The sequence below is a fragment of the Lytechinus variegatus genome, chromosome 14 (genome assembly GCF_018143015.1).
Source record: "Lytechinus variegatus isolate NC3 chromosome 14, Lvar_3.0, whole genome shotgun sequence".
In the NCBI taxonomy this organism is placed as follows: domain Eukaryota; kingdom Metazoa; phylum Echinodermata; class Echinoidea; order Temnopleuroida; family Toxopneustidae; genus Lytechinus; species Lytechinus variegatus.
The window spans coordinates 20,413,375-20,431,969 of record NC_054753.1 but is presented as its reverse complement, the minus strand read 5'-3'; the positions used below and the strand labels follow the sequence as shown (position 1 = coordinate 20,431,969).

General features: G+C 35.2%; 1 protein-coding gene across 1 annotated transcript; it reads left to right on the top strand.

The window, feature by feature from the left end:
* Window positions 1-12,068: 12,068 nt before the first annotated feature.
* LOC121427987 (E3 ubiquitin-protein ligase TRIM71-like) lies at window positions 12,069-17,871 on the top strand. Its single transcript, XM_041624566.1, has 2 exons — window positions 12,069-12,704; window positions 15,911-17,871. Exons 1-2 carry the CDS (start codon window positions 12,069-12,071, stop codon window positions 17,183-17,185), a joined length of 1,911 nt encoding a protein of 636 aa, XP_041480500.1. The 3' UTR covers window positions 17,186-17,871.
* The last annotated feature ends 724 nt before the right edge of the window (window positions 17,872-18,595 follow it).

The window sequence follows — 18,595 nt, the reverse complement described above, 5'->3', positions numbered from 1 at the left end:
ATCAATGTTTGATGGGTATTCCCCAAATCAAGAGACCGTAATTCAGGTATGGCAAAATCAATGACGAATAAAGTATAAATAATGAGGATTGCGGTAAAAGAAATTTCATTCTGTTGATAACACCAATATTTCTTGATATAATTTTACATACATTGTTAATATGCACTTTCAATGTAAGATGGCTATCAACTGTGACCCCCAAAAATTTAGTATGAGAAACCTGCTTTAATGGTGTGTTGTTTAGAATTATATCCGAAGGTAATCAATCTAAAGAGTTGCTAAATAGCATGTAATTTGTCTTTTGTAAATTAAGTGAAAGTTTGTTCGCATGTATCCATTGCGATATACTTAATAACTCAGTATTAACTGTATCAACTAAAATATTTGGATCTTTATGTGAAAAGAAAATATTGGTGTCATCAGCAAATAATATAAAAGATAGAGAGTTTGATGATCTATAGAAGTCGTTTATGTACAAAACAAAAAGAAGAGGGCCAAGTAAACTTCCTTGAGGTACACCGCAACTGGTGTTTCGTAGTTCAGATTCATATTCGTTTAAAAATACATATTGCTTCCTATTCAGTAAATAACTCCTGAACCACTCCAAGGCCTTCCCACGCACACCATAGTGCGACAGTTTATAAAGTAAAATGTCATGGTTAATGGTGTCGAGGGCCTTGGAGAAGTCCAGGAATATACCTATAGTGTGGGACGATAAATCCATTGAGTGAGAGACTTTCTCAACAAACGACAATAAAGCGTGTACGTTACTGTGCTTTTCACGGAAGCCAAACTGAAAGTGAGAAAATATATCAAACTTTTTAAAAAACGAAATTACACGAGTATATACAATCTTTTCCAATAACTTAGAAAACGAAGATAATAAAGAGATAGGTCTATAGTTTCCAACATCAAGCTTATCACCTTTTTTAAAAAGTGGAATGACCTTCGCAGTTCTCATTGCATTGGGAAATTGACCACACGATAGTGAAAGATTAAAAATATGGACCAAAGGATCGACGATAAACGGTATTATGGATTTAAATATAACATTGTTGATTTCATCATATCCTGAACTGGTTTTATTTTTCAAATCCGAAACAATCTTTATTATTTCTTGTTTATTTGTTGGTAAAAAGAAAACGGAATTGGGATTTTGATAACCAAGAAAGTCTTTAAAATTTTTACTTGTTGGTGGAATAGTTTTAGCAAGATTATTTCCTATTGAAGAAAAATAATCATTAAAAATGTTTGCAATTTCTTTGGGTCTTCTGTTATCTTATTTTCATGGTTTATTTTAGTAACATCACAATTATTATTTACTTGATTCATTGCCTGCTTAATTACTTTCCAGGTATTTTGCGTATCATTTTTGAAACTTTTTAAACGAGTAACAAAATAATTTCTCTTTTCTAAACGAATAAGTCTAGTTAATGTGTTTTTGTAGTTTGTATATTTTTGTTTAGACTGTTCAGTACCCTTTATTTTGAATTTGTAGTAGAGATTATTTTTTCTATTTATTGACCTGAGTAGAGACTTCGAAATCCAGGGAAGTTTAGGTGTCTTTTTTTATAATTTGACTTGATTTTTTGCTTAGGTTAGTTTAGATCTAGTTGAGAGGTAATTATATCTGAAAACAAATTAAATGAACTATCAACATCATTGTTAGAATAGACATTGGACCAATCAATATTCTCAAGACTAATCCCGAGACGAGCTAAATTTTCTACAGTGACTTTACGCTTACTTCGACTGTTGCCATTGTTTAGTGTTTGAACAATTGGATAGTCAGCTAGAATGGGAAAATGGTCGGAAATATCCGAGAGGACGATGTAGGAATCGGTATGTGAGGTGACATTAGAAAAAATGTTATCGATTAACGTGGCAGACGCGTTTGCAACACGAGTTGGCTTCGATATAAGTGGCAAGAATGAGGCGGATAGCATTAATTCTAGAAAATCCTGTGCAACAGTATTGTAATTATGTTTCATCAAGTCGATATTGAAATCCCCCATTACAAAAACGTCTTTGTTGTTAAGATGAGTGTTATGTAACAAGTCACTTAAATGTAGGAGGAATTCTTGAGCATTTGAATTTGGACATCTGTAAATAACACCAACAATTATATTACGGTTACCAGGGATAGCAATTTCAACAAAAAGAGATTCAAATAAATGGTTGCATAACGAAATCTCGTCCAGCACAGTGAAATCCAAAGTCTTAAAAAGATATAAGGCAACACCGCCACCCACCCTGTTTTGTCTATTTTTATGAATGAATTCGTAATTACCAATATGAAATGGGAGGCATGAATCACTATTGAGCCAAGTTTCTGTTAAGCCAATTATTGATATAGGATTTTGCGACTGGTTATCTATGAGCGAAAGTAGATCGTCAAAATGTTTATTTAAACTTCTAACGTTTGCATGGAAAAGAGAGATGCTATTATTTTTTAAATTTTTGAGAATATCAGAAAACTTATTGACAGAAACATAATTGGAAAAGGTGCGATAAGCAGGATCATCGAAATCAAAATCAAACTCAAGTTCATCAAATGAGGAATTGAGGTTATCCATGACAAGATTGTCATACGAATTAACTGAAATATCCCTATTTACGGTATGAATATGGCTATGTAATCCAAAAAAATCATCATCACTTACGTTATGAAAAGGTAACTGCTTATATGGGCTTTCTACCATGTATTGGATAACAGTAACAGATCACAGTAGATCGACCGTGTAGGATGAAATATGAAAATAATTTTGGCACTACCAAAGAGGGGAGGAAATGAGGAAAGAGTAGAGAATCGATATGCAGCTTGGAAAATGAGAAAGTAAAAAACATCGACAAGTAACATGAATATGAAAAAAACATAGGGAGTAAACACAATAAAGATATGAAAAAGTGAAGATATAAAATGAGGCTCTGTTGGCATTGTGATTTTGTGATAGCAATCGTAAGATTTAGATTTCATAATTCATTACATTATCAGCATCAGAAATAAAATCGTTTGAGGTCGAGGAAATCTCTGGATAAAGAAATTAATGCCATCCTAATATATCGATCAACAAAAAGACAAAACCCTTTTTGCGATGAAAAGCATATGTATTACGTAAATAACCTTAATGACACTGCTCCTAATAAACATTGGAAAATCGAATGTAAAGAAAGAAAGATTACGCACTGGCGTTTACATTCCTTGTATAAAAACAGGCTATATACAGAAGCTGGGATTAATTGACAACAGTGAAATTGACGGAGATGATCATGACATCAATTAAGAGTTCAAGCAACTGGAAAATGCATTCATTCTAGTACAAGCTGGAAAAATGAAAACAACTAAATAAATAAGTGAGCAGGTCAGAGCCCAGTCAACGAACACTATTCAATAACAAAAGTATGCAAGAATTTAAGGATTGGAATAGTGAATACATGACGTACAACAGGTATTCAAATTTCTATTAAAAAAAAGGAAATCTGGTCTTGGTAGACCTGGCGAGGACAGACACAGCTCATTCCAGGTGCACGTCAATGTACTGTACTTAAACAAAGCGGGCCCCCGGAATACGACGCATCAACCGGGCCATATCCTGCATTACACTCAAATTTTTCATTTAAAGTGAAATTGGTTACCGGTATGTCGAAAACATGAACACATGCTTTCAACCATCAAGATCTGGTGCTATGTGACAACAAATGAGTTATTTTATATTTTCTTGTTGTTGTTTTTTTCTTCAAATCACTGGGCCGGTCAAACCATGAACGCACAAAACGTCATGCGAACCAAATCTACATGCATGTGAAGTAAATGGAATTTCTTTTCAACCAACAATTGGCAGTTTCATACCCCAACCAGCCCAGTGATTCTTAATCTCTTTCTCCGAGAGCAAAATGTATATATGACAAACAATGGAGACAGAGACCCACAGTTCATGCCCTGGGACTTTAAGTTTTAAGTTATGTTTGAACAGGCAACCATGATATTCGCTGCTTATGCTAATGTGAAATATGATTTGTGGATCTAGCAAAATATTTGAAACATTTTAAGCTGTATTGGGCGTTACACAAGAAAATTATTAGAGAGTATGAAAAAATAAATTTGTGTACGTACAATACAAGGCATGAACTGTCGGCTTATATTAAATTAAATGTCATGTTTTCAGGTAATATACCTGAATAACATTAATGCAAACATTAATGCAAACATGAATAACCAAGTCCATTTTACAGAGTAGCTTGGTAAAGGAAAGGAAAATCCTATATTCCATCAATAAATCTTGCTTTGAAAAGGAGATAGTGACCAGACAATATATGGTAGGGTTTCAAATTTGATCATTAAAATTGTGTAAATATGTCAAACAGTGATGATATGAGCACAAATCATCAAAAAAGACAAGTGCTATAAAGGATTCCACAGGTTACCTCATAGCCAGATCGGTATATGAAAGAAAAGTATACCTGTAAACCTAAGAAATATGACAATTGTTTATTAGTTTTTTTTCTTAAATAAAATTACTGAAGTGTAAAGTTCTGTCTCAACATAATATTTTAAATTATTTCCAAAGATGTAAGTTAACAGCCGTAGCAAACTGTTACTTTCTATCATGGGATAATATAATAACACACTACACTCTGCTTTCACGCCACTTTGGTCTCCAATTTATAAATTATGGCTCTTCTAAGTAAAAGGAAGACAAAACACAAAGTTTTGGATACCATGAAAATCGCTTCAGACATAATAAAATTAGCAACAATTAATAAAGTATGTTGCATGAGTGGCATTATTCAGGCCATATACATTTTTTTACATGACAAAGACTTGAACAATATAAAAAGAAGGGAAAAAATAAGAGCCTAGATTGAGTTTTGTCAGAAACGTTTTACTCATTTTTTTGTCGTTATCGATATCATTCTGGCTTGCATCGATATAAATTTACTTACCATGTGATATCTTCATCCAATGATAAAATCAGTTAATGTGATAGAGATACGGTACAATTTAATTCGTAGAAAATGTGTTAATTGAAAAAAAGACTATGTGTTGCAGCCACAAGCTCGATAAAACGTGGAAATTTTAACATTTAATTCAACATACAAGTGAGAAATAAAATGAATCAATTAATGAATTGCAAAAATGCAAGTCATTTTGCACCAATTTTCCGATTATTGAATATACTATTCAGTCTGCAACAAACACAGGCCTATATATCGTGCTTATCATTGTAATTATCGAGTGATAGCAAAATTTATATCAACTTAAAACCCGAAATATAACTAAGCATTTATTGAAAATATAACAAAGTAATCAGCAAACGTAATTAAAAATAGATCAAGAGAATTACTATGATACATACTAATGAATATATTTACAGTGCAATAAGGGGTATAAACGTACCATAAGCAGAAAGAGTACACTCTACAGTATTAGACCATTTTGCTTTCACGTCATGCGAAGTATTCGTACCATCATACTCATGCCTATTCGCTATTTGCTATTCAGTTAAATTATCGTGGATGATGGACTGATAAGATGCTTTCTTTTTGACCGTCTAGAAGATTCTTCCATTTTATTTTTGATTATTAATTATGTAATCTTCTCCAAAAGGGAAAGATGTACCAACCGCTTAAAACCATTTATTTGAGAAATGAAATATTTGCTGGTAAAAACTTTTTGTATAGGTATTGTTTCAGAATAGTCTTGAAAAAATTCCATTTTGATTTCCTTTCTTTTAAAAATGCAAACAAGACATCTCAAGAATAACATTGTTTTCAGTCTTTTAATTCGTCATAAGTCCCTCTGAATTTGAATGAATGAAATATAATGGTATTTTGTATATTAGTGAACAGAAGGAGATACGAATAGACACATATTCATTTTGTGAATAGATGCATGGAGATATAAACTTCATCTTAATCATTATATACAAGATCTCGAAGATCTCACATGATGCTGCATATACACAATGTATTTATGTATACAATGTATAGTAAAATTACCAGACTTACACTATCTTTATATCATGGTATAGATGCATTCTTAAGAATTGTTTATATTGCAGTCATATTACACTACGGGCGCCTTACGGCGAGTCTAAATCAACCGTTTTATCTAATTTTATTCAAACCACCATAATGTAGCTGGTAGAAAAATAATCTTAAGACGGTCGTTTTCGACTCGCTGTACTGCGGCCGTAGGGGGGAAATGTGACTTGCAGCATTAGCACAGAATTCATAATTGAACTTGAATTTTACATCAAATGTTCCATTGTTATTCGACTCGTATATTCCAGTGGTTGGCGTATGTTCTAATGCACTCGTGTATCATACAATAATCACCATGAGGACCGCCACAAAACCATGACTTTGACACCCATTTACAAGTTTTTTTAAAGATCATTTCTGCAATCTTTATCCCCATTTTGCAGATAACGAAATCAAACCGGTGTCAAAACTAAACCGCTCCTTTTTCGATATTCCGAATGGACTTTGAATCAAGTATGAATTGAAATATATTGACGAGGCTAGAATAAAAATAAATAAATAAAATAAAACTAGTTTTATTTTTTAGTACAAGCCCAAAATGCGGAATTCTTTTCGATTGCGAGTTTAGGATCATGTCAACAACCTTTCTTTGATAAAAACGTGTTAAAAAAAAACTTTATACGATGATTCAAGAGACCTTTAACGTAGATGGACAACTCCAGGTCGATCTATGGTTATTTTCTTTTAATAACATTTCATTGTACTTTGAATTTGATGTAAAAGTGACTTTATTCGTGTGTAAATATCACGATTTATATTTTAGAAATGCATGTTATCGAGTAACTGCTCTCTCAGAGGCTATTCTTTAAGATTCTCTTGTATAGTTATCTAGTACCTTGTTTAGAACGATTCTGTTTATCATGCATCGGTGTCGATTTGTGTTGTGAATCTTTAATTTGTTCTGGGGGGGGGGTGGCCTATTCCCCCACTTGAAGAGTATGACGTCACGGATCGACTCCAGTGCTGTTTATCCAAAGGGAAAGAGTACTTTAAAAGTAAATTAATGAAAAAAATATAGTGTGGAGGAGCCATGGTGTAGTGGTTCTGACTCTCGCCTTGTAAACTGAGGGATATGTGTGTGCGAATTCCACCGCGGTCTGGCGTCCTTTGGCAAGGCGTCTATCCACACTTTGCCACCCTCGACCCAGTTGCTATTAATGGGTAACCGGTAGGATGTGAAAGTCATTGCAGCTTGTCCAATACTATGTGCGCCTCATTGGCGAGTGACTGGAATAATCCCCGGGAGTGGAGGATGTGCACGCAGTTTGTGCGGGAATGACTGAACGAATCCGATGACTGGGGTTATAATATACATGTATCTGTTAAACGTTTAGACATGTCGTTCTGATGTATCAAGAGCTATATAAAAGCGGATTATTATCATTATTACAATTATAGTTTTGTAATTTCGGTAAGGTTTGTATTATTTTAAAACATGTTTCCTGACGCCATGAATGAATCACTATTAGTGACTATGCGTAGCTATGAGATGAATTTATTTTAAATGTATAACCAATGACATCAGGGTCCCGTAGTACAAATTTGAAAGAACAATGCTGATTGGTTCTTATTCAGTCTAGTGAGCAAAATACGCATGCAACGACGACCCTGATTGGCTATTTCATTTAGCGATTAATCGCTATCCTTCGTGTTATCCCGCCTAGTTAGTTCAACATAGAAAAAGAGCAAATGGGCGTCATGTTTGGAAATGCACTTGTGGGGCCTCTTACACGAACCTCAACAACCATCTTAGATGAATATCTCTACGATTGATTGAATTGACTACAATGTACAATTAATCATGAATACCAAGCATACGATCAATCGCTAACCTTTGTGTTACGGGACCCTTGTAGACGTATATACTGTATAAATGGGAAGGGTATAGGTATCGATTATTATCAACTTTATCATATAATAAAATAGAAAAAATATCTTATCTCTTAATATGCTGACTGTAGAATAAAGGTCCTGTTTCATATTTAAATCAAGAGTCATCATTACAGAAGAAAGGCCCCTAAAGCTGCAAAGTATATTACATTATACAAAGGCTACATTTTTATATTCGATTGTTTTATTCTCTTAGGCCTATATGTATTAGAATGCATTCAGCAAACCAAAAGAGAAAACAATAGAAACAAATAATATATCCGATTATTTTGTGAGATATATAAATGGTGAAGATAGAAAACGAGAGAAAATTGTTCTGAGAGGACAATCTAGAGTTTGGTATTTAAAAACGACCAATGTATATTTGATTAGAATTGAAGTACATCGAGCACATACCGATTATTCCTTTTGAATTGAATCTATGGATTTCTCTTTTCATTAAATTGTAAATATGATAAATTGAATCAAGTCTGGTCAAACTTTGAACATGTTGAATACTAACTAAATAGAACGAGGAGGGGGGTAGTCGGTGAGAGAAAGGGAGTGAGAAGATGATTTACTTAAAAACCAAGAACTGTTTATCACTAATTTCGGTTAAAAAACCCAAACTTATACATGTATATTTAACATTACCAAATTCTGGTAAAATAATTTTAACAGATAATCACCGAGACACCAACATCAATTCCAAGAGTTCCTATAAAAAAAACTGGTTGAGGAAGGGGTGTCATCTCGAATACATTTGCGTTAAATTTGCTAATGACGGCTTACGGCACACGGGAATGTGATGGTTATGATTATGATAGATGATGTGATGATGATGATGTTGATGGTAATGATGATGATGATGTTGATGGTAATGATGATGATGGTGGTGATGATGATGGTGGTGGTGGTGATGATGATGATGGTAATGATGATTATGATAATAATGATGGCAATGATTATGACGATATATGATGATGATGGTGATGATAGTGATGAAGATAAAGATGATTACTATGATAGATGATGATGGTGATGAAGATTATTCAAATGATGGTAATCGTGGTGGTGATGATGGCGATGATGACTACATTGATGACAATGGTGGCGGTAGTGGTGGTGGTGATGACGAAGGTTGTTATTATTATTACTATCCTTATGAAGGTAGTGATTTTCGTGGTGGTGTTATTGATGATGATAACGATAATAGTGGTAGTGAAGATGATAGTGATAATGATGATGACAGTAGTTTTGAAGATGGTGGTGGTGGTAGTGTTGAGGATGATGACGACGACAATGATGATGATGAAGATAGTGGTGACATGGTGGTAATGAAGATGGTGGTAAAATGGTAATGATAACGATGATGATGGTAATGATGATGATGACGGTGATGATAATAGTTATAACGGAATAACCATCGTTAATACGTATGGTGGTGATAAGCAGAGATAGATGTTAAAGATGGTAATTGAGATATAAATTGCTTTTGAACGCACGCGATGAAAATGAAATAAAATTAGGTTTTCCTTGATCTATATTTAGAACAGCAAATTTATCTCGACTGACATGTTCATGACATAATCTTTATCAAAAAAATATTATTTAAGATAAGGAAGAACTTTAGGTGGACACTGATTACGAAATAATTATCAAAATGGGCCATGCACGAACGCTCTGTGAGAAAGGAAGGAAAGAGAATGGGAGAGAGAGGGGGAGGGGGGAGGAGGGGGGCTGAAAGAAAGGGAGAAATAATTAAAGAAAGAAACAATGATGGGTAGAAAGAAAAAAATAAGAAATTGAAAAATAGAGTAGCAAAGAGGAATAGGAAAGAAACTTCAAACAATAATATCGGTTTTTCGAAATGATTATTAAGAAAGCAAGACTGGTTTCAAAACTGTGTATGATGGCGCTATTCCAACTTCTTAAACGGTGCTATTGCTTCGGGTACGCTATGTGCGTAATATGTTCTTGGTGATTAAAGTCTTATTTTTTCAACATGGAATCGTGTTAAGTAAGATAATTAACAATAATTCATAATTACTCGGATACTGATAGGGCCTTCTATAGCAACAGTTTAGTAGTGATTCTATTCATCTCTTGACCATGTTAATGAGAATCTTTGCCATTCATCTTGACAGTGTTACAGTGGAGCTCCAAAGCCAGTGAATCATACACTGTAAAAACTGTGGTGTTAAACTGATACCAATTGGTGTTAATAGAGGACCACACCCTGAAGTGTTAAAATAACACCCTAGAGATTGGACATAACACCAAATGAAACAACCATAGGTGTTGTAATAACACCTATAGGTGTAAAACTAACACCGCCAATTTAACACCGGTGTAAAATAATGTGGTCCTCTATATGTACACCTGTTAACACGACAGTTTTTGCTGTGTACCAAAAATAAACATGATTATGTATTTAGAATGTTCAAGTCCTGCCATTTTTTTAGATATCTATTAATGAATTGATTTGATAAACTATCAAATTCAGTAAAGTTTGTTCATGGCTCGCTGTACATTCTACATTCAGTACTCAGCATGAAGAACTGCATTTTGTGGTGGGTTCACTAACTTTTGAGAAGGAATTGTGTACAAGGAAGGGGAGCCACTATTACTAAGATATTACAAAATATACAAAGCTAGAAAAATATACAAAGAAAGAACAACACAAAACGCAAACAAACACAGAAAACTTTAAAAGGAAAGAAAGAACGAAAAAAAAGAGAGACAGAAATATTAAGAAGCACTAAAAAATATACGACTAGAAAACAGAATGAAAAAAGACAGAAATATACACAAAGAAAAATAAATAAATACAGACAAAAGGAAATAAAACAGAGAGAGTGGGAAAATCGGGTGGGAGAAAGGGAGAGAGAGAGGGAGGGGGTATATAAAGAGAGAGAGAGAGTCCGAGAGGCAATCAGAGAGGAAGGGGGAGGTATATACAGAGGGGGAGAGAGAGGGAGGGAGGGGGGGTCCGAGAGGCAATCAGAGAGGGAGGGGCAGGTATATACAGAGAGAGAGGAGAGAGAGGGAGGGGGGGGGGGAGGTATGTACAGAGAGAGGGAGGGGGGGGGTCCGAGAGGCAATCAGAGAGGGAGGGGCAGGTATATACAGAGAGAGAGAGAGGGAGGGGGATGATCACTAACTGAGGCGCGGCTTTATAGAGCCGCGCCTCAGTTAGCACGGTGTAAATGTAAATGGGTGTTTTGAGGCCCCACCCGTACCTTAACAAAAGACATTAATGAATATCGACAATATGTATGCATGTACACATATTGAGTAATGCAGTATCCCATTCATGTCTTCAAGTTCTCTAAGAATATGCAAATTTTAGAACATTTACATTCATGCACTATCACAATGCTGGTAAAGTAAGCAAATGAATTTCCCCACTTTCAGTATAATTCTCCCACCCCTGTTTCCGATAAATTACAATAACGCTGTAAAAAAAATTGTTATAGGAAAAACAAGACACACAAAAGGCACTACCTCCTTCCTCTTCAAAACGGTTTTTCCGGTTTTAACCTATTTTTGCGAACACGAATATACTTCAAAACGGCAACATTAATTAAAGGGATTCTACCTACTGGTATTGAAAGAAAATTACTTTTATTGCGTCGCTACCTCGCTATAAGCTGGCTTGCCAAAATGGAATTATTGTTATCACCCTAGTGTTACCCAATTTAAACTCGGCATTAAACATATAAAAAGGGGGATGTTATTAAGTAAACAACCATTAAGCATCCTCAGCTGGCTAAAAGAGCTAGCTCATAGATCACAACCTTTATAGAATAAATTGACAAAAAAAATCATCAACCCTGAAGGGCGGCCATTTTATTCAGACATCCTAGTAAACCCTTATCCCTTCAGTTAAAGTTGCTTCCTCTTCTTTTGATGAGTAAGTCAGGTTCAAAGGTAGCTGGGAATACCCGGTACTATTTACAGGAAGTTCGAATCGGGTGTGTTTTTTTTTACTCTTGTAGTTGATTTGAATTTGTATTGAACTACACATTAGCAATAACATGAAGTGATCATTGTGTTGTAATGCGAACCTGGCGTTTCAATACGTTAGTACTGACTTGACTTGTATGTTATTTGACGGAATTTAAATCTCATGTTCGTAAATTGATTTAGCGATGGCTGAGAAGTGTGAATCAGACAAAGTTTCAAGCTCTTCACTGAACCTGATATGTCCATTATGTCTTGATATATTTGTCGAGGCGACAATCTTAACTTCATGTGGACACACATTTTGTAGGCGATGCCTCAAGAAATACGATCTAACCCACCAGGACCTTGATCACATGGTATGTCCTCTCTGCAGAGAGATCACCAAGTTATCCGTCAACCGTGTCGATGATCTCCGCCTCAATGTCTCCATCAACGGATGCGTAGACGATTACCACGCCAAGTGTGGAGGGATGAATGCTGTACTTGAGATGTGTCAGAAATGCACCACTTGCAAGTCTCTGAAAGACGCCGTGTCATTCTGCTTAACATGTCATTGTTATATGTGTGATAAGTGTCTGCATTCTCATCAACAGCTAACCATGTTCTTTGACGGACATGAGATCGTAGCCATGGATGATGTCATCGAAGGGAAGGTCAGCATTGGTCATTTATTCGAAAAGTGTTCCATCCACAAACAAGAGAACAAAGATATGTTTTGTGAGGATGGTAAGGTCCACGTCTGTCACAAGTGCGTACTCGTTGATCATCAAAATCACAAAATCAAGAACCAGGTTAACTTTGAGCAGGAGTTGCGACGGAAGGTAAATTTATTCATAACCATCACAGTAAAAACTGTTTAAAAATACATATCGCTGTTTACTATTTGAGCCTTACAGTAGTTGTTTAGAAGTGTAAACAACCTTGCTTATTTTTTTTGAGAATCAAATATCAAATTCAAACTGTGCTTATTAACATTTTTTAAGCACTTGCGTATTCTATTAAACAACTACATGTCGGGTTGAACATCATTGTATAGAAAAATAAACAACATTTTATACACACATTTTATGCAAGGCTATTTTCTATTGAAAGTTAGATTGAGAATTAAATGTTTAAACTCAAACTTTGCGGTTTAAGAGATTAAATTATTTAAATTAGTTCTGTGAGTTTTAACAGCTTGCATATAAATTTCAAACAGTATTTTTACTGCGTAAAAAGGTAGATTTGGTATGTATGGTTATACACTGATATCAAATATTGAGGGTGATCTTTGATATCGAGAAGAATAAAGAGCAATTATAGTTTTTGATAATGATTATGATTGTGAGGACGATAATAATGAAAATAATTGGACTATTACTACTAGTACTACTACTACTAGTACTACATCTACTACTACTACTACTACTACTACTACTACTACTACTACTACTACTACTGCTGCTGCTGCTGCTACTACTACTACTACTACTGCTACTACTACTACTAGTACTACTACTACTTCTACTACTACTACTACCACCACTACTACTACTACTACCACTACTACTACTACTACTACTACTACTACTACTACTACTACTACTACTACTACTACTACTACTACTACTACTACTACTACTACTACTACTACTACTACTACTACTACTACTACTAGTACTACTACTACTTCTACTACTACTACTACTACTACTACTACTACCACCACCACTACTACTACTACTACTACTACTACTAGTAGTAGTAGTACTACTACTTCTACTTCTACTACTACCACCAGGGGCGGTTCCAGCCTCTGCCAATGGGGGGGGGGGAGCCCGATTTTTTTTCACCTATATTTTCCCCGAACGGTCGCTCAAAGTTGATTGTTTCTTTGAAAGGGTTGTCCCATGCAGTGGCGTAATGAGCCAAAAAATTGAGGGGGCTCGAAATGGCGTATCGCGTAAAATTGATAAGAAGTAATATTACATGTATATTTCACCCTTTTCCCTTTCCTATTCTCTTTTTTTCGTGATCGTGATTTTTTTTTTTTTGGGGGGGGCAAAACGCACATGTCCTAACAGTAATTTCTTAGCTTTATTCTTATGTAATAATTTCATAAGCTCTATTAAAATAGTGTGAGCGCGAAGTGCGAGTTAACAATTTTGAAATTTCACGTATTTTGTCCTGAAAATTCATTTGAACATTTTGGGCAGTGTTTGTAAACTTGAAGAAGATGCGTATGTGACTAGATAATTACTGCGAACGCGAAAAGCGAGCAGATATTTTTTATAATGCGTTCTGGCCTTCTCGAAGAGGGACCTGTTAAAGACAATTTGCAGTTAGCCATATACATATTTCAATGATTATATAATGCGAGCGCGAAGCGCGAGCTGAAATTTTTTGACGTTCCGGCCTAAAAAAATAAGGTTTTATGCATTTTTCGTAATCATGAATGGTATAAGTATTATAACCAAACAATCGATGTGAGCGCGAAGAACAAGCGGAAAGAAAAATTTGATTTCAAACTTAAAAATGTGACACTCTCTTCATGTTTTGTAAATCATGAAAAAATGGGTATAACTTGATATCATCCTACATTAATAATGCGAGCGCAAAGGGTGAGCAGAAAATTTTTGATATTCTGATCTGACACTGGATATATAGGCTCATAATGATTGAAAGAGAGAACAAGCTGCGTATCTGAATAAACATGCTTGCGCGTGTTTCAGATTTCGACCTAGAATCTGGGCATTCTAAATACCTTTTTCATCATGAAAATCAATAAAGCGAGCGCGAACCTCGAGCTTAAAATATTTGATATTCCAATCTGAAAAAAGGTCAAATTAAGCTCTGTATTTCAAGCACTTTGTAGGAAAAATATGAGGTGGATATGAATCACAGTTAAAAAAAGATCTGATATGTTTCATTATTATTAGTTTTGACATAGGGCAGGGACATTCTAAGATCATTATGTCATCATATTTTTGATAAACTGTCATGAAATGGGGATTTTTAGTAGTTTGTTATATAATTAATATTGAGATACACAAATCAAATCACCAATCAACATGCGAGCGTGCAGCGCTAGCTATTACGTTTTGGCAATTTGACCTGAATAGGGATATTTGAAAACTTTATGGAATGCAGGAAAAGTAATAGCTACCTGACGAATCAAATTTTGCGAGCGCGCAGCGCGAGCAGAAAATGTTAATATTCAGAAGATAAAACAAATTCTTGCAGAGCACTTTTTAAAAATCAATCTGTAAATGAAATAAAATAATTAAAGTTTGAATATCCGAGCTGAAATATGTTTTGTATATTGACTACAAAATTTGATATTTAAGTTCCATATTGAGCAAAATATATTAATCCCCTAAAAGGCAATGCGAGCGCGAAGCGCGAGCGAAAATTTTATACTGTACAGTGGCATGAAATATTCTTTCCACTCATCTTATTTTATTCATTCGCCTTCCTCCTCTCTGATGTTCCCCCTTCTTTTTTCTTCATTCTTTTCCCTTCTTTTTCCTTTTTTTCTTTCTTTCCCCCTTTTTTCTTTTTTTTGCTCCGCCAATAGGGGGGGGGCCGGGCCCCTTGGGCCCCCCTGGATCCTCCTATGACTACCACTACTACTACTACTACTACTACTACTACTACCACCACCACTAATAACTAATGATAATAATATTTTTAATAAAAAACTAAAATAGTGATAATCATTATTATGATAATAATGGATGCTGCTGATTACACAATGATAATGATTATAATTTGTAATACCATCATCAATATTATAACTGTTGCATCTAATCCAGTTGTTCTTTATTCTTTATGTGAATTACAGTGATGCTTACTATCGTTATTGTTTCAATGTGACATGCAATTTATGGATATATGTGGTCTCTTTTCGAGCTTATTCAGAATATTGTCTGTTACTCTGTGTGATTTACTTTCGTTTCGTATATAATTTGTTGTTTTATCATTTAAGGATCCAAATCTAACTCGCTGTGTTTACTGACTTTACTTATCACACTTTCAATTCATATAGGTGACAGGCCTTGCCCAACGCTGTGCCGACAAGAAAGCAGAGCTGGAGAAGAACATTCAGAACATAGAAATACAACGTCATGAGGTACACACTGCAGTGCAGACACTACTAGATGATGTCAGGCAAGCCTACAGCATCAAGGCCAAGGAGCTGGAAGAAAATCTTCGAAATCTCACCGACCAAATACATGCCTTACATAATAGTTTTGATGACGACCTCGACGTCTTGAAGTTAAAAGATCGACAGAGGATCAAGAGTATTTGTAGTTCAATTACTTTGGTAGATAATGACAGACTAGGTCATCTTGAGACAGACACTCTATCTGCTCATATCTTGCTCTGTGAGGAGCTGGATGCCATGCTGAAGGAGGTTACTGATCACACTTCTGCGGAAGCTATTAAGAAGAAAGCACACGAGAAGAGGTTCAAACCAGCAGACGATACTCAGCTTGACCTCGGGAGCATCTCAGGATCAGATCCCAAGATGAAAGTCATTACGTGTGTTGATCTACGGGGAGTGATGCTCGGTATGACAAGGTACTCCAATAGCACTGTCGCTATCGGGAATGGGGGATATGCACAAGGTATTGATATCATTGATTCAAATGGAGGAAAGCAGCGATATAGTAACATATTAGCCTTAAATGACATGAATTGTTATGATCTGGTTGTGCAACGGGACGGGGCGTTTTGCGTGTCCACTGGTTCTACAGAAGCCCACTTCTACTCTCGCTTTGGCTCTAGGAAAGCAACAATCCACGTGAGAAACAATGGAAATACTCTCAGAGTTAACAGAAGTCCATCAGATGAAATCATCATTACTAACTATGGAACACAAATCTATATCTATGACCCGACAGGATCCACTCTCAAACGCACTGTTCAAACAAAGCACAGGACGTATCAGGCATCTACCACCAGGACGGGTTTGATCGTAACGAGTTCATGTTGGGGCAATCCACATGATCCAAGCGTGGTGACGGTCTATGACAGGGATGGGAATGCTGGTGAGTCTCTACAAGCTCCAGAGGGTGTCTACCTGTATGCTGCCGTGGATGAGCTGGACAGGGTGTATGTAGCGAGTGTTGATGAGAAGAATAGTAGCGTCGTGATCAGGCTCTATGATCTTGATGGTCTGAACCTGAAGGAAAGAGTTGAGTTCAATTCACTTAATATGACATTGGATACTTGGTGGTGTTACTTGGTTTCCCTCTCTCCAGACATGCTCGCCTTTGCTTGTTGCGAGAAGTTATATTTCATGAAGGTATCACTGTAATCTACGTTATATCATACCATGTAGTATGGAAACTGACATGCTTTCATCCTGCTACAAATCTACTTTAACACGTGTCGATATAAATTTACTTACCATGTGATATCTTCATCCAATGATAAAATCAGTTAATGTGATAGAGATACGGTACAATTTAATTCGTAGAAAATGTGTTAATTGAAAAAAAAGACTATGTGTTGCAGCCACAAGCTCGATAAAACGTGGAAATATTAACATTTAATTCAACATACAAGTGATAAATAAAATGAATCAATTAATGAATTGTAAAAATGGAAGTCATTTTGCACCAATTTTCCGATTATTGAATATACTATTCAGTCTGCAACAAACACAGGCCTATATATCGTGCTTATCATTGTAATTATCGAGTGATAGCAAAATTATCAACTTAAAACCCGAAATATAACTAAGCATTTATTGAAAATATAACAAAGTAATCAGCAAACGTAATTAAAAATAGATCAAGAGAATTACTATGATACATACTAATGAATATATTTACAGTGCAATAAGGGGTATAAACGTACCATAAGCAGAAAGAGTACACTCTACAGTATTAGACCATTTTGCTTTCACGTCATGCGAAGTATTCGTACCATCATACTCATGCCTATTCGCTATTTGCTATTCAGTTAAATTATCGTGGATGATGGACTGATAAGATGCTTTCTTTTTGACCGTCCAGAAGATTCTTCCATTTTATTTTTGATTATTAATCATGTAATCTTCTCCAAAAGGGAAAGATGTACCAACCGCTTAAAACCATTTATTTGAGAAATGAAATATTTGCTGGTAAAAACTTTTTGTATAGGTATTGTTTCAGAATAGTCTTGAAAAAATTCCATTTTGATTTCCTTTCTTTTAAAAATGCAAACAAGACATCTCAAGAATAACATTGCTTTCAGTCTTTTAATTTGTCATAAGTCCCTCTGAATTAGAATGAATGCAATATAATGGTATTTTGTATATTAGTGAACAGAAGGAGATACGAATAGACACATATTCATTTTGTGAATAGATGCATGGAGATATAAACTTCATCTTAATCATTATATACAAGATCTCGAAGATCTCGCATGATGCTGCATATACACAATGTATTTATGTATACAATGTATAGTAAAATTACCAGACTTACACTATCTTTATATCATGGTATAGATGCATTATTAAGAATTGTTTATATTGAAGTCATATTCCGCTATACGGGCGCCTTGCGGCGAGTCTAAATCAACTGTTTTATCTAATTTTATTCAAACCACCATAATGTAACTGGTAGAAAGAAAAATCTTAAGACGGTCGTTTTCGACTCGCTGTACTGCGGCCGTAGGGGGGAATGTGACTGCTGCATTAGCACAGAATTCATAATTAAACTTGAATTTTACATCAAAT

What these genes read in the sequence shown, in the direction of transcription:
- LOC121427987 (XM_041624566.1), top strand. Translation starts at nt 12,069, where the DNA reads ATGGCTGAGAAGTGTGAATCAGACAAAGTTTCAAGCTCTTCACTGAAC. An exon ending in AGCAGGAGTTGCGACGGAAG is followed by an intron (nt 12,705 to 15,910) that starts GTAAATTTATTC and finishes CAATTCATATAG; the next exon opens with GTGACAGGCCTTGCCCAACG.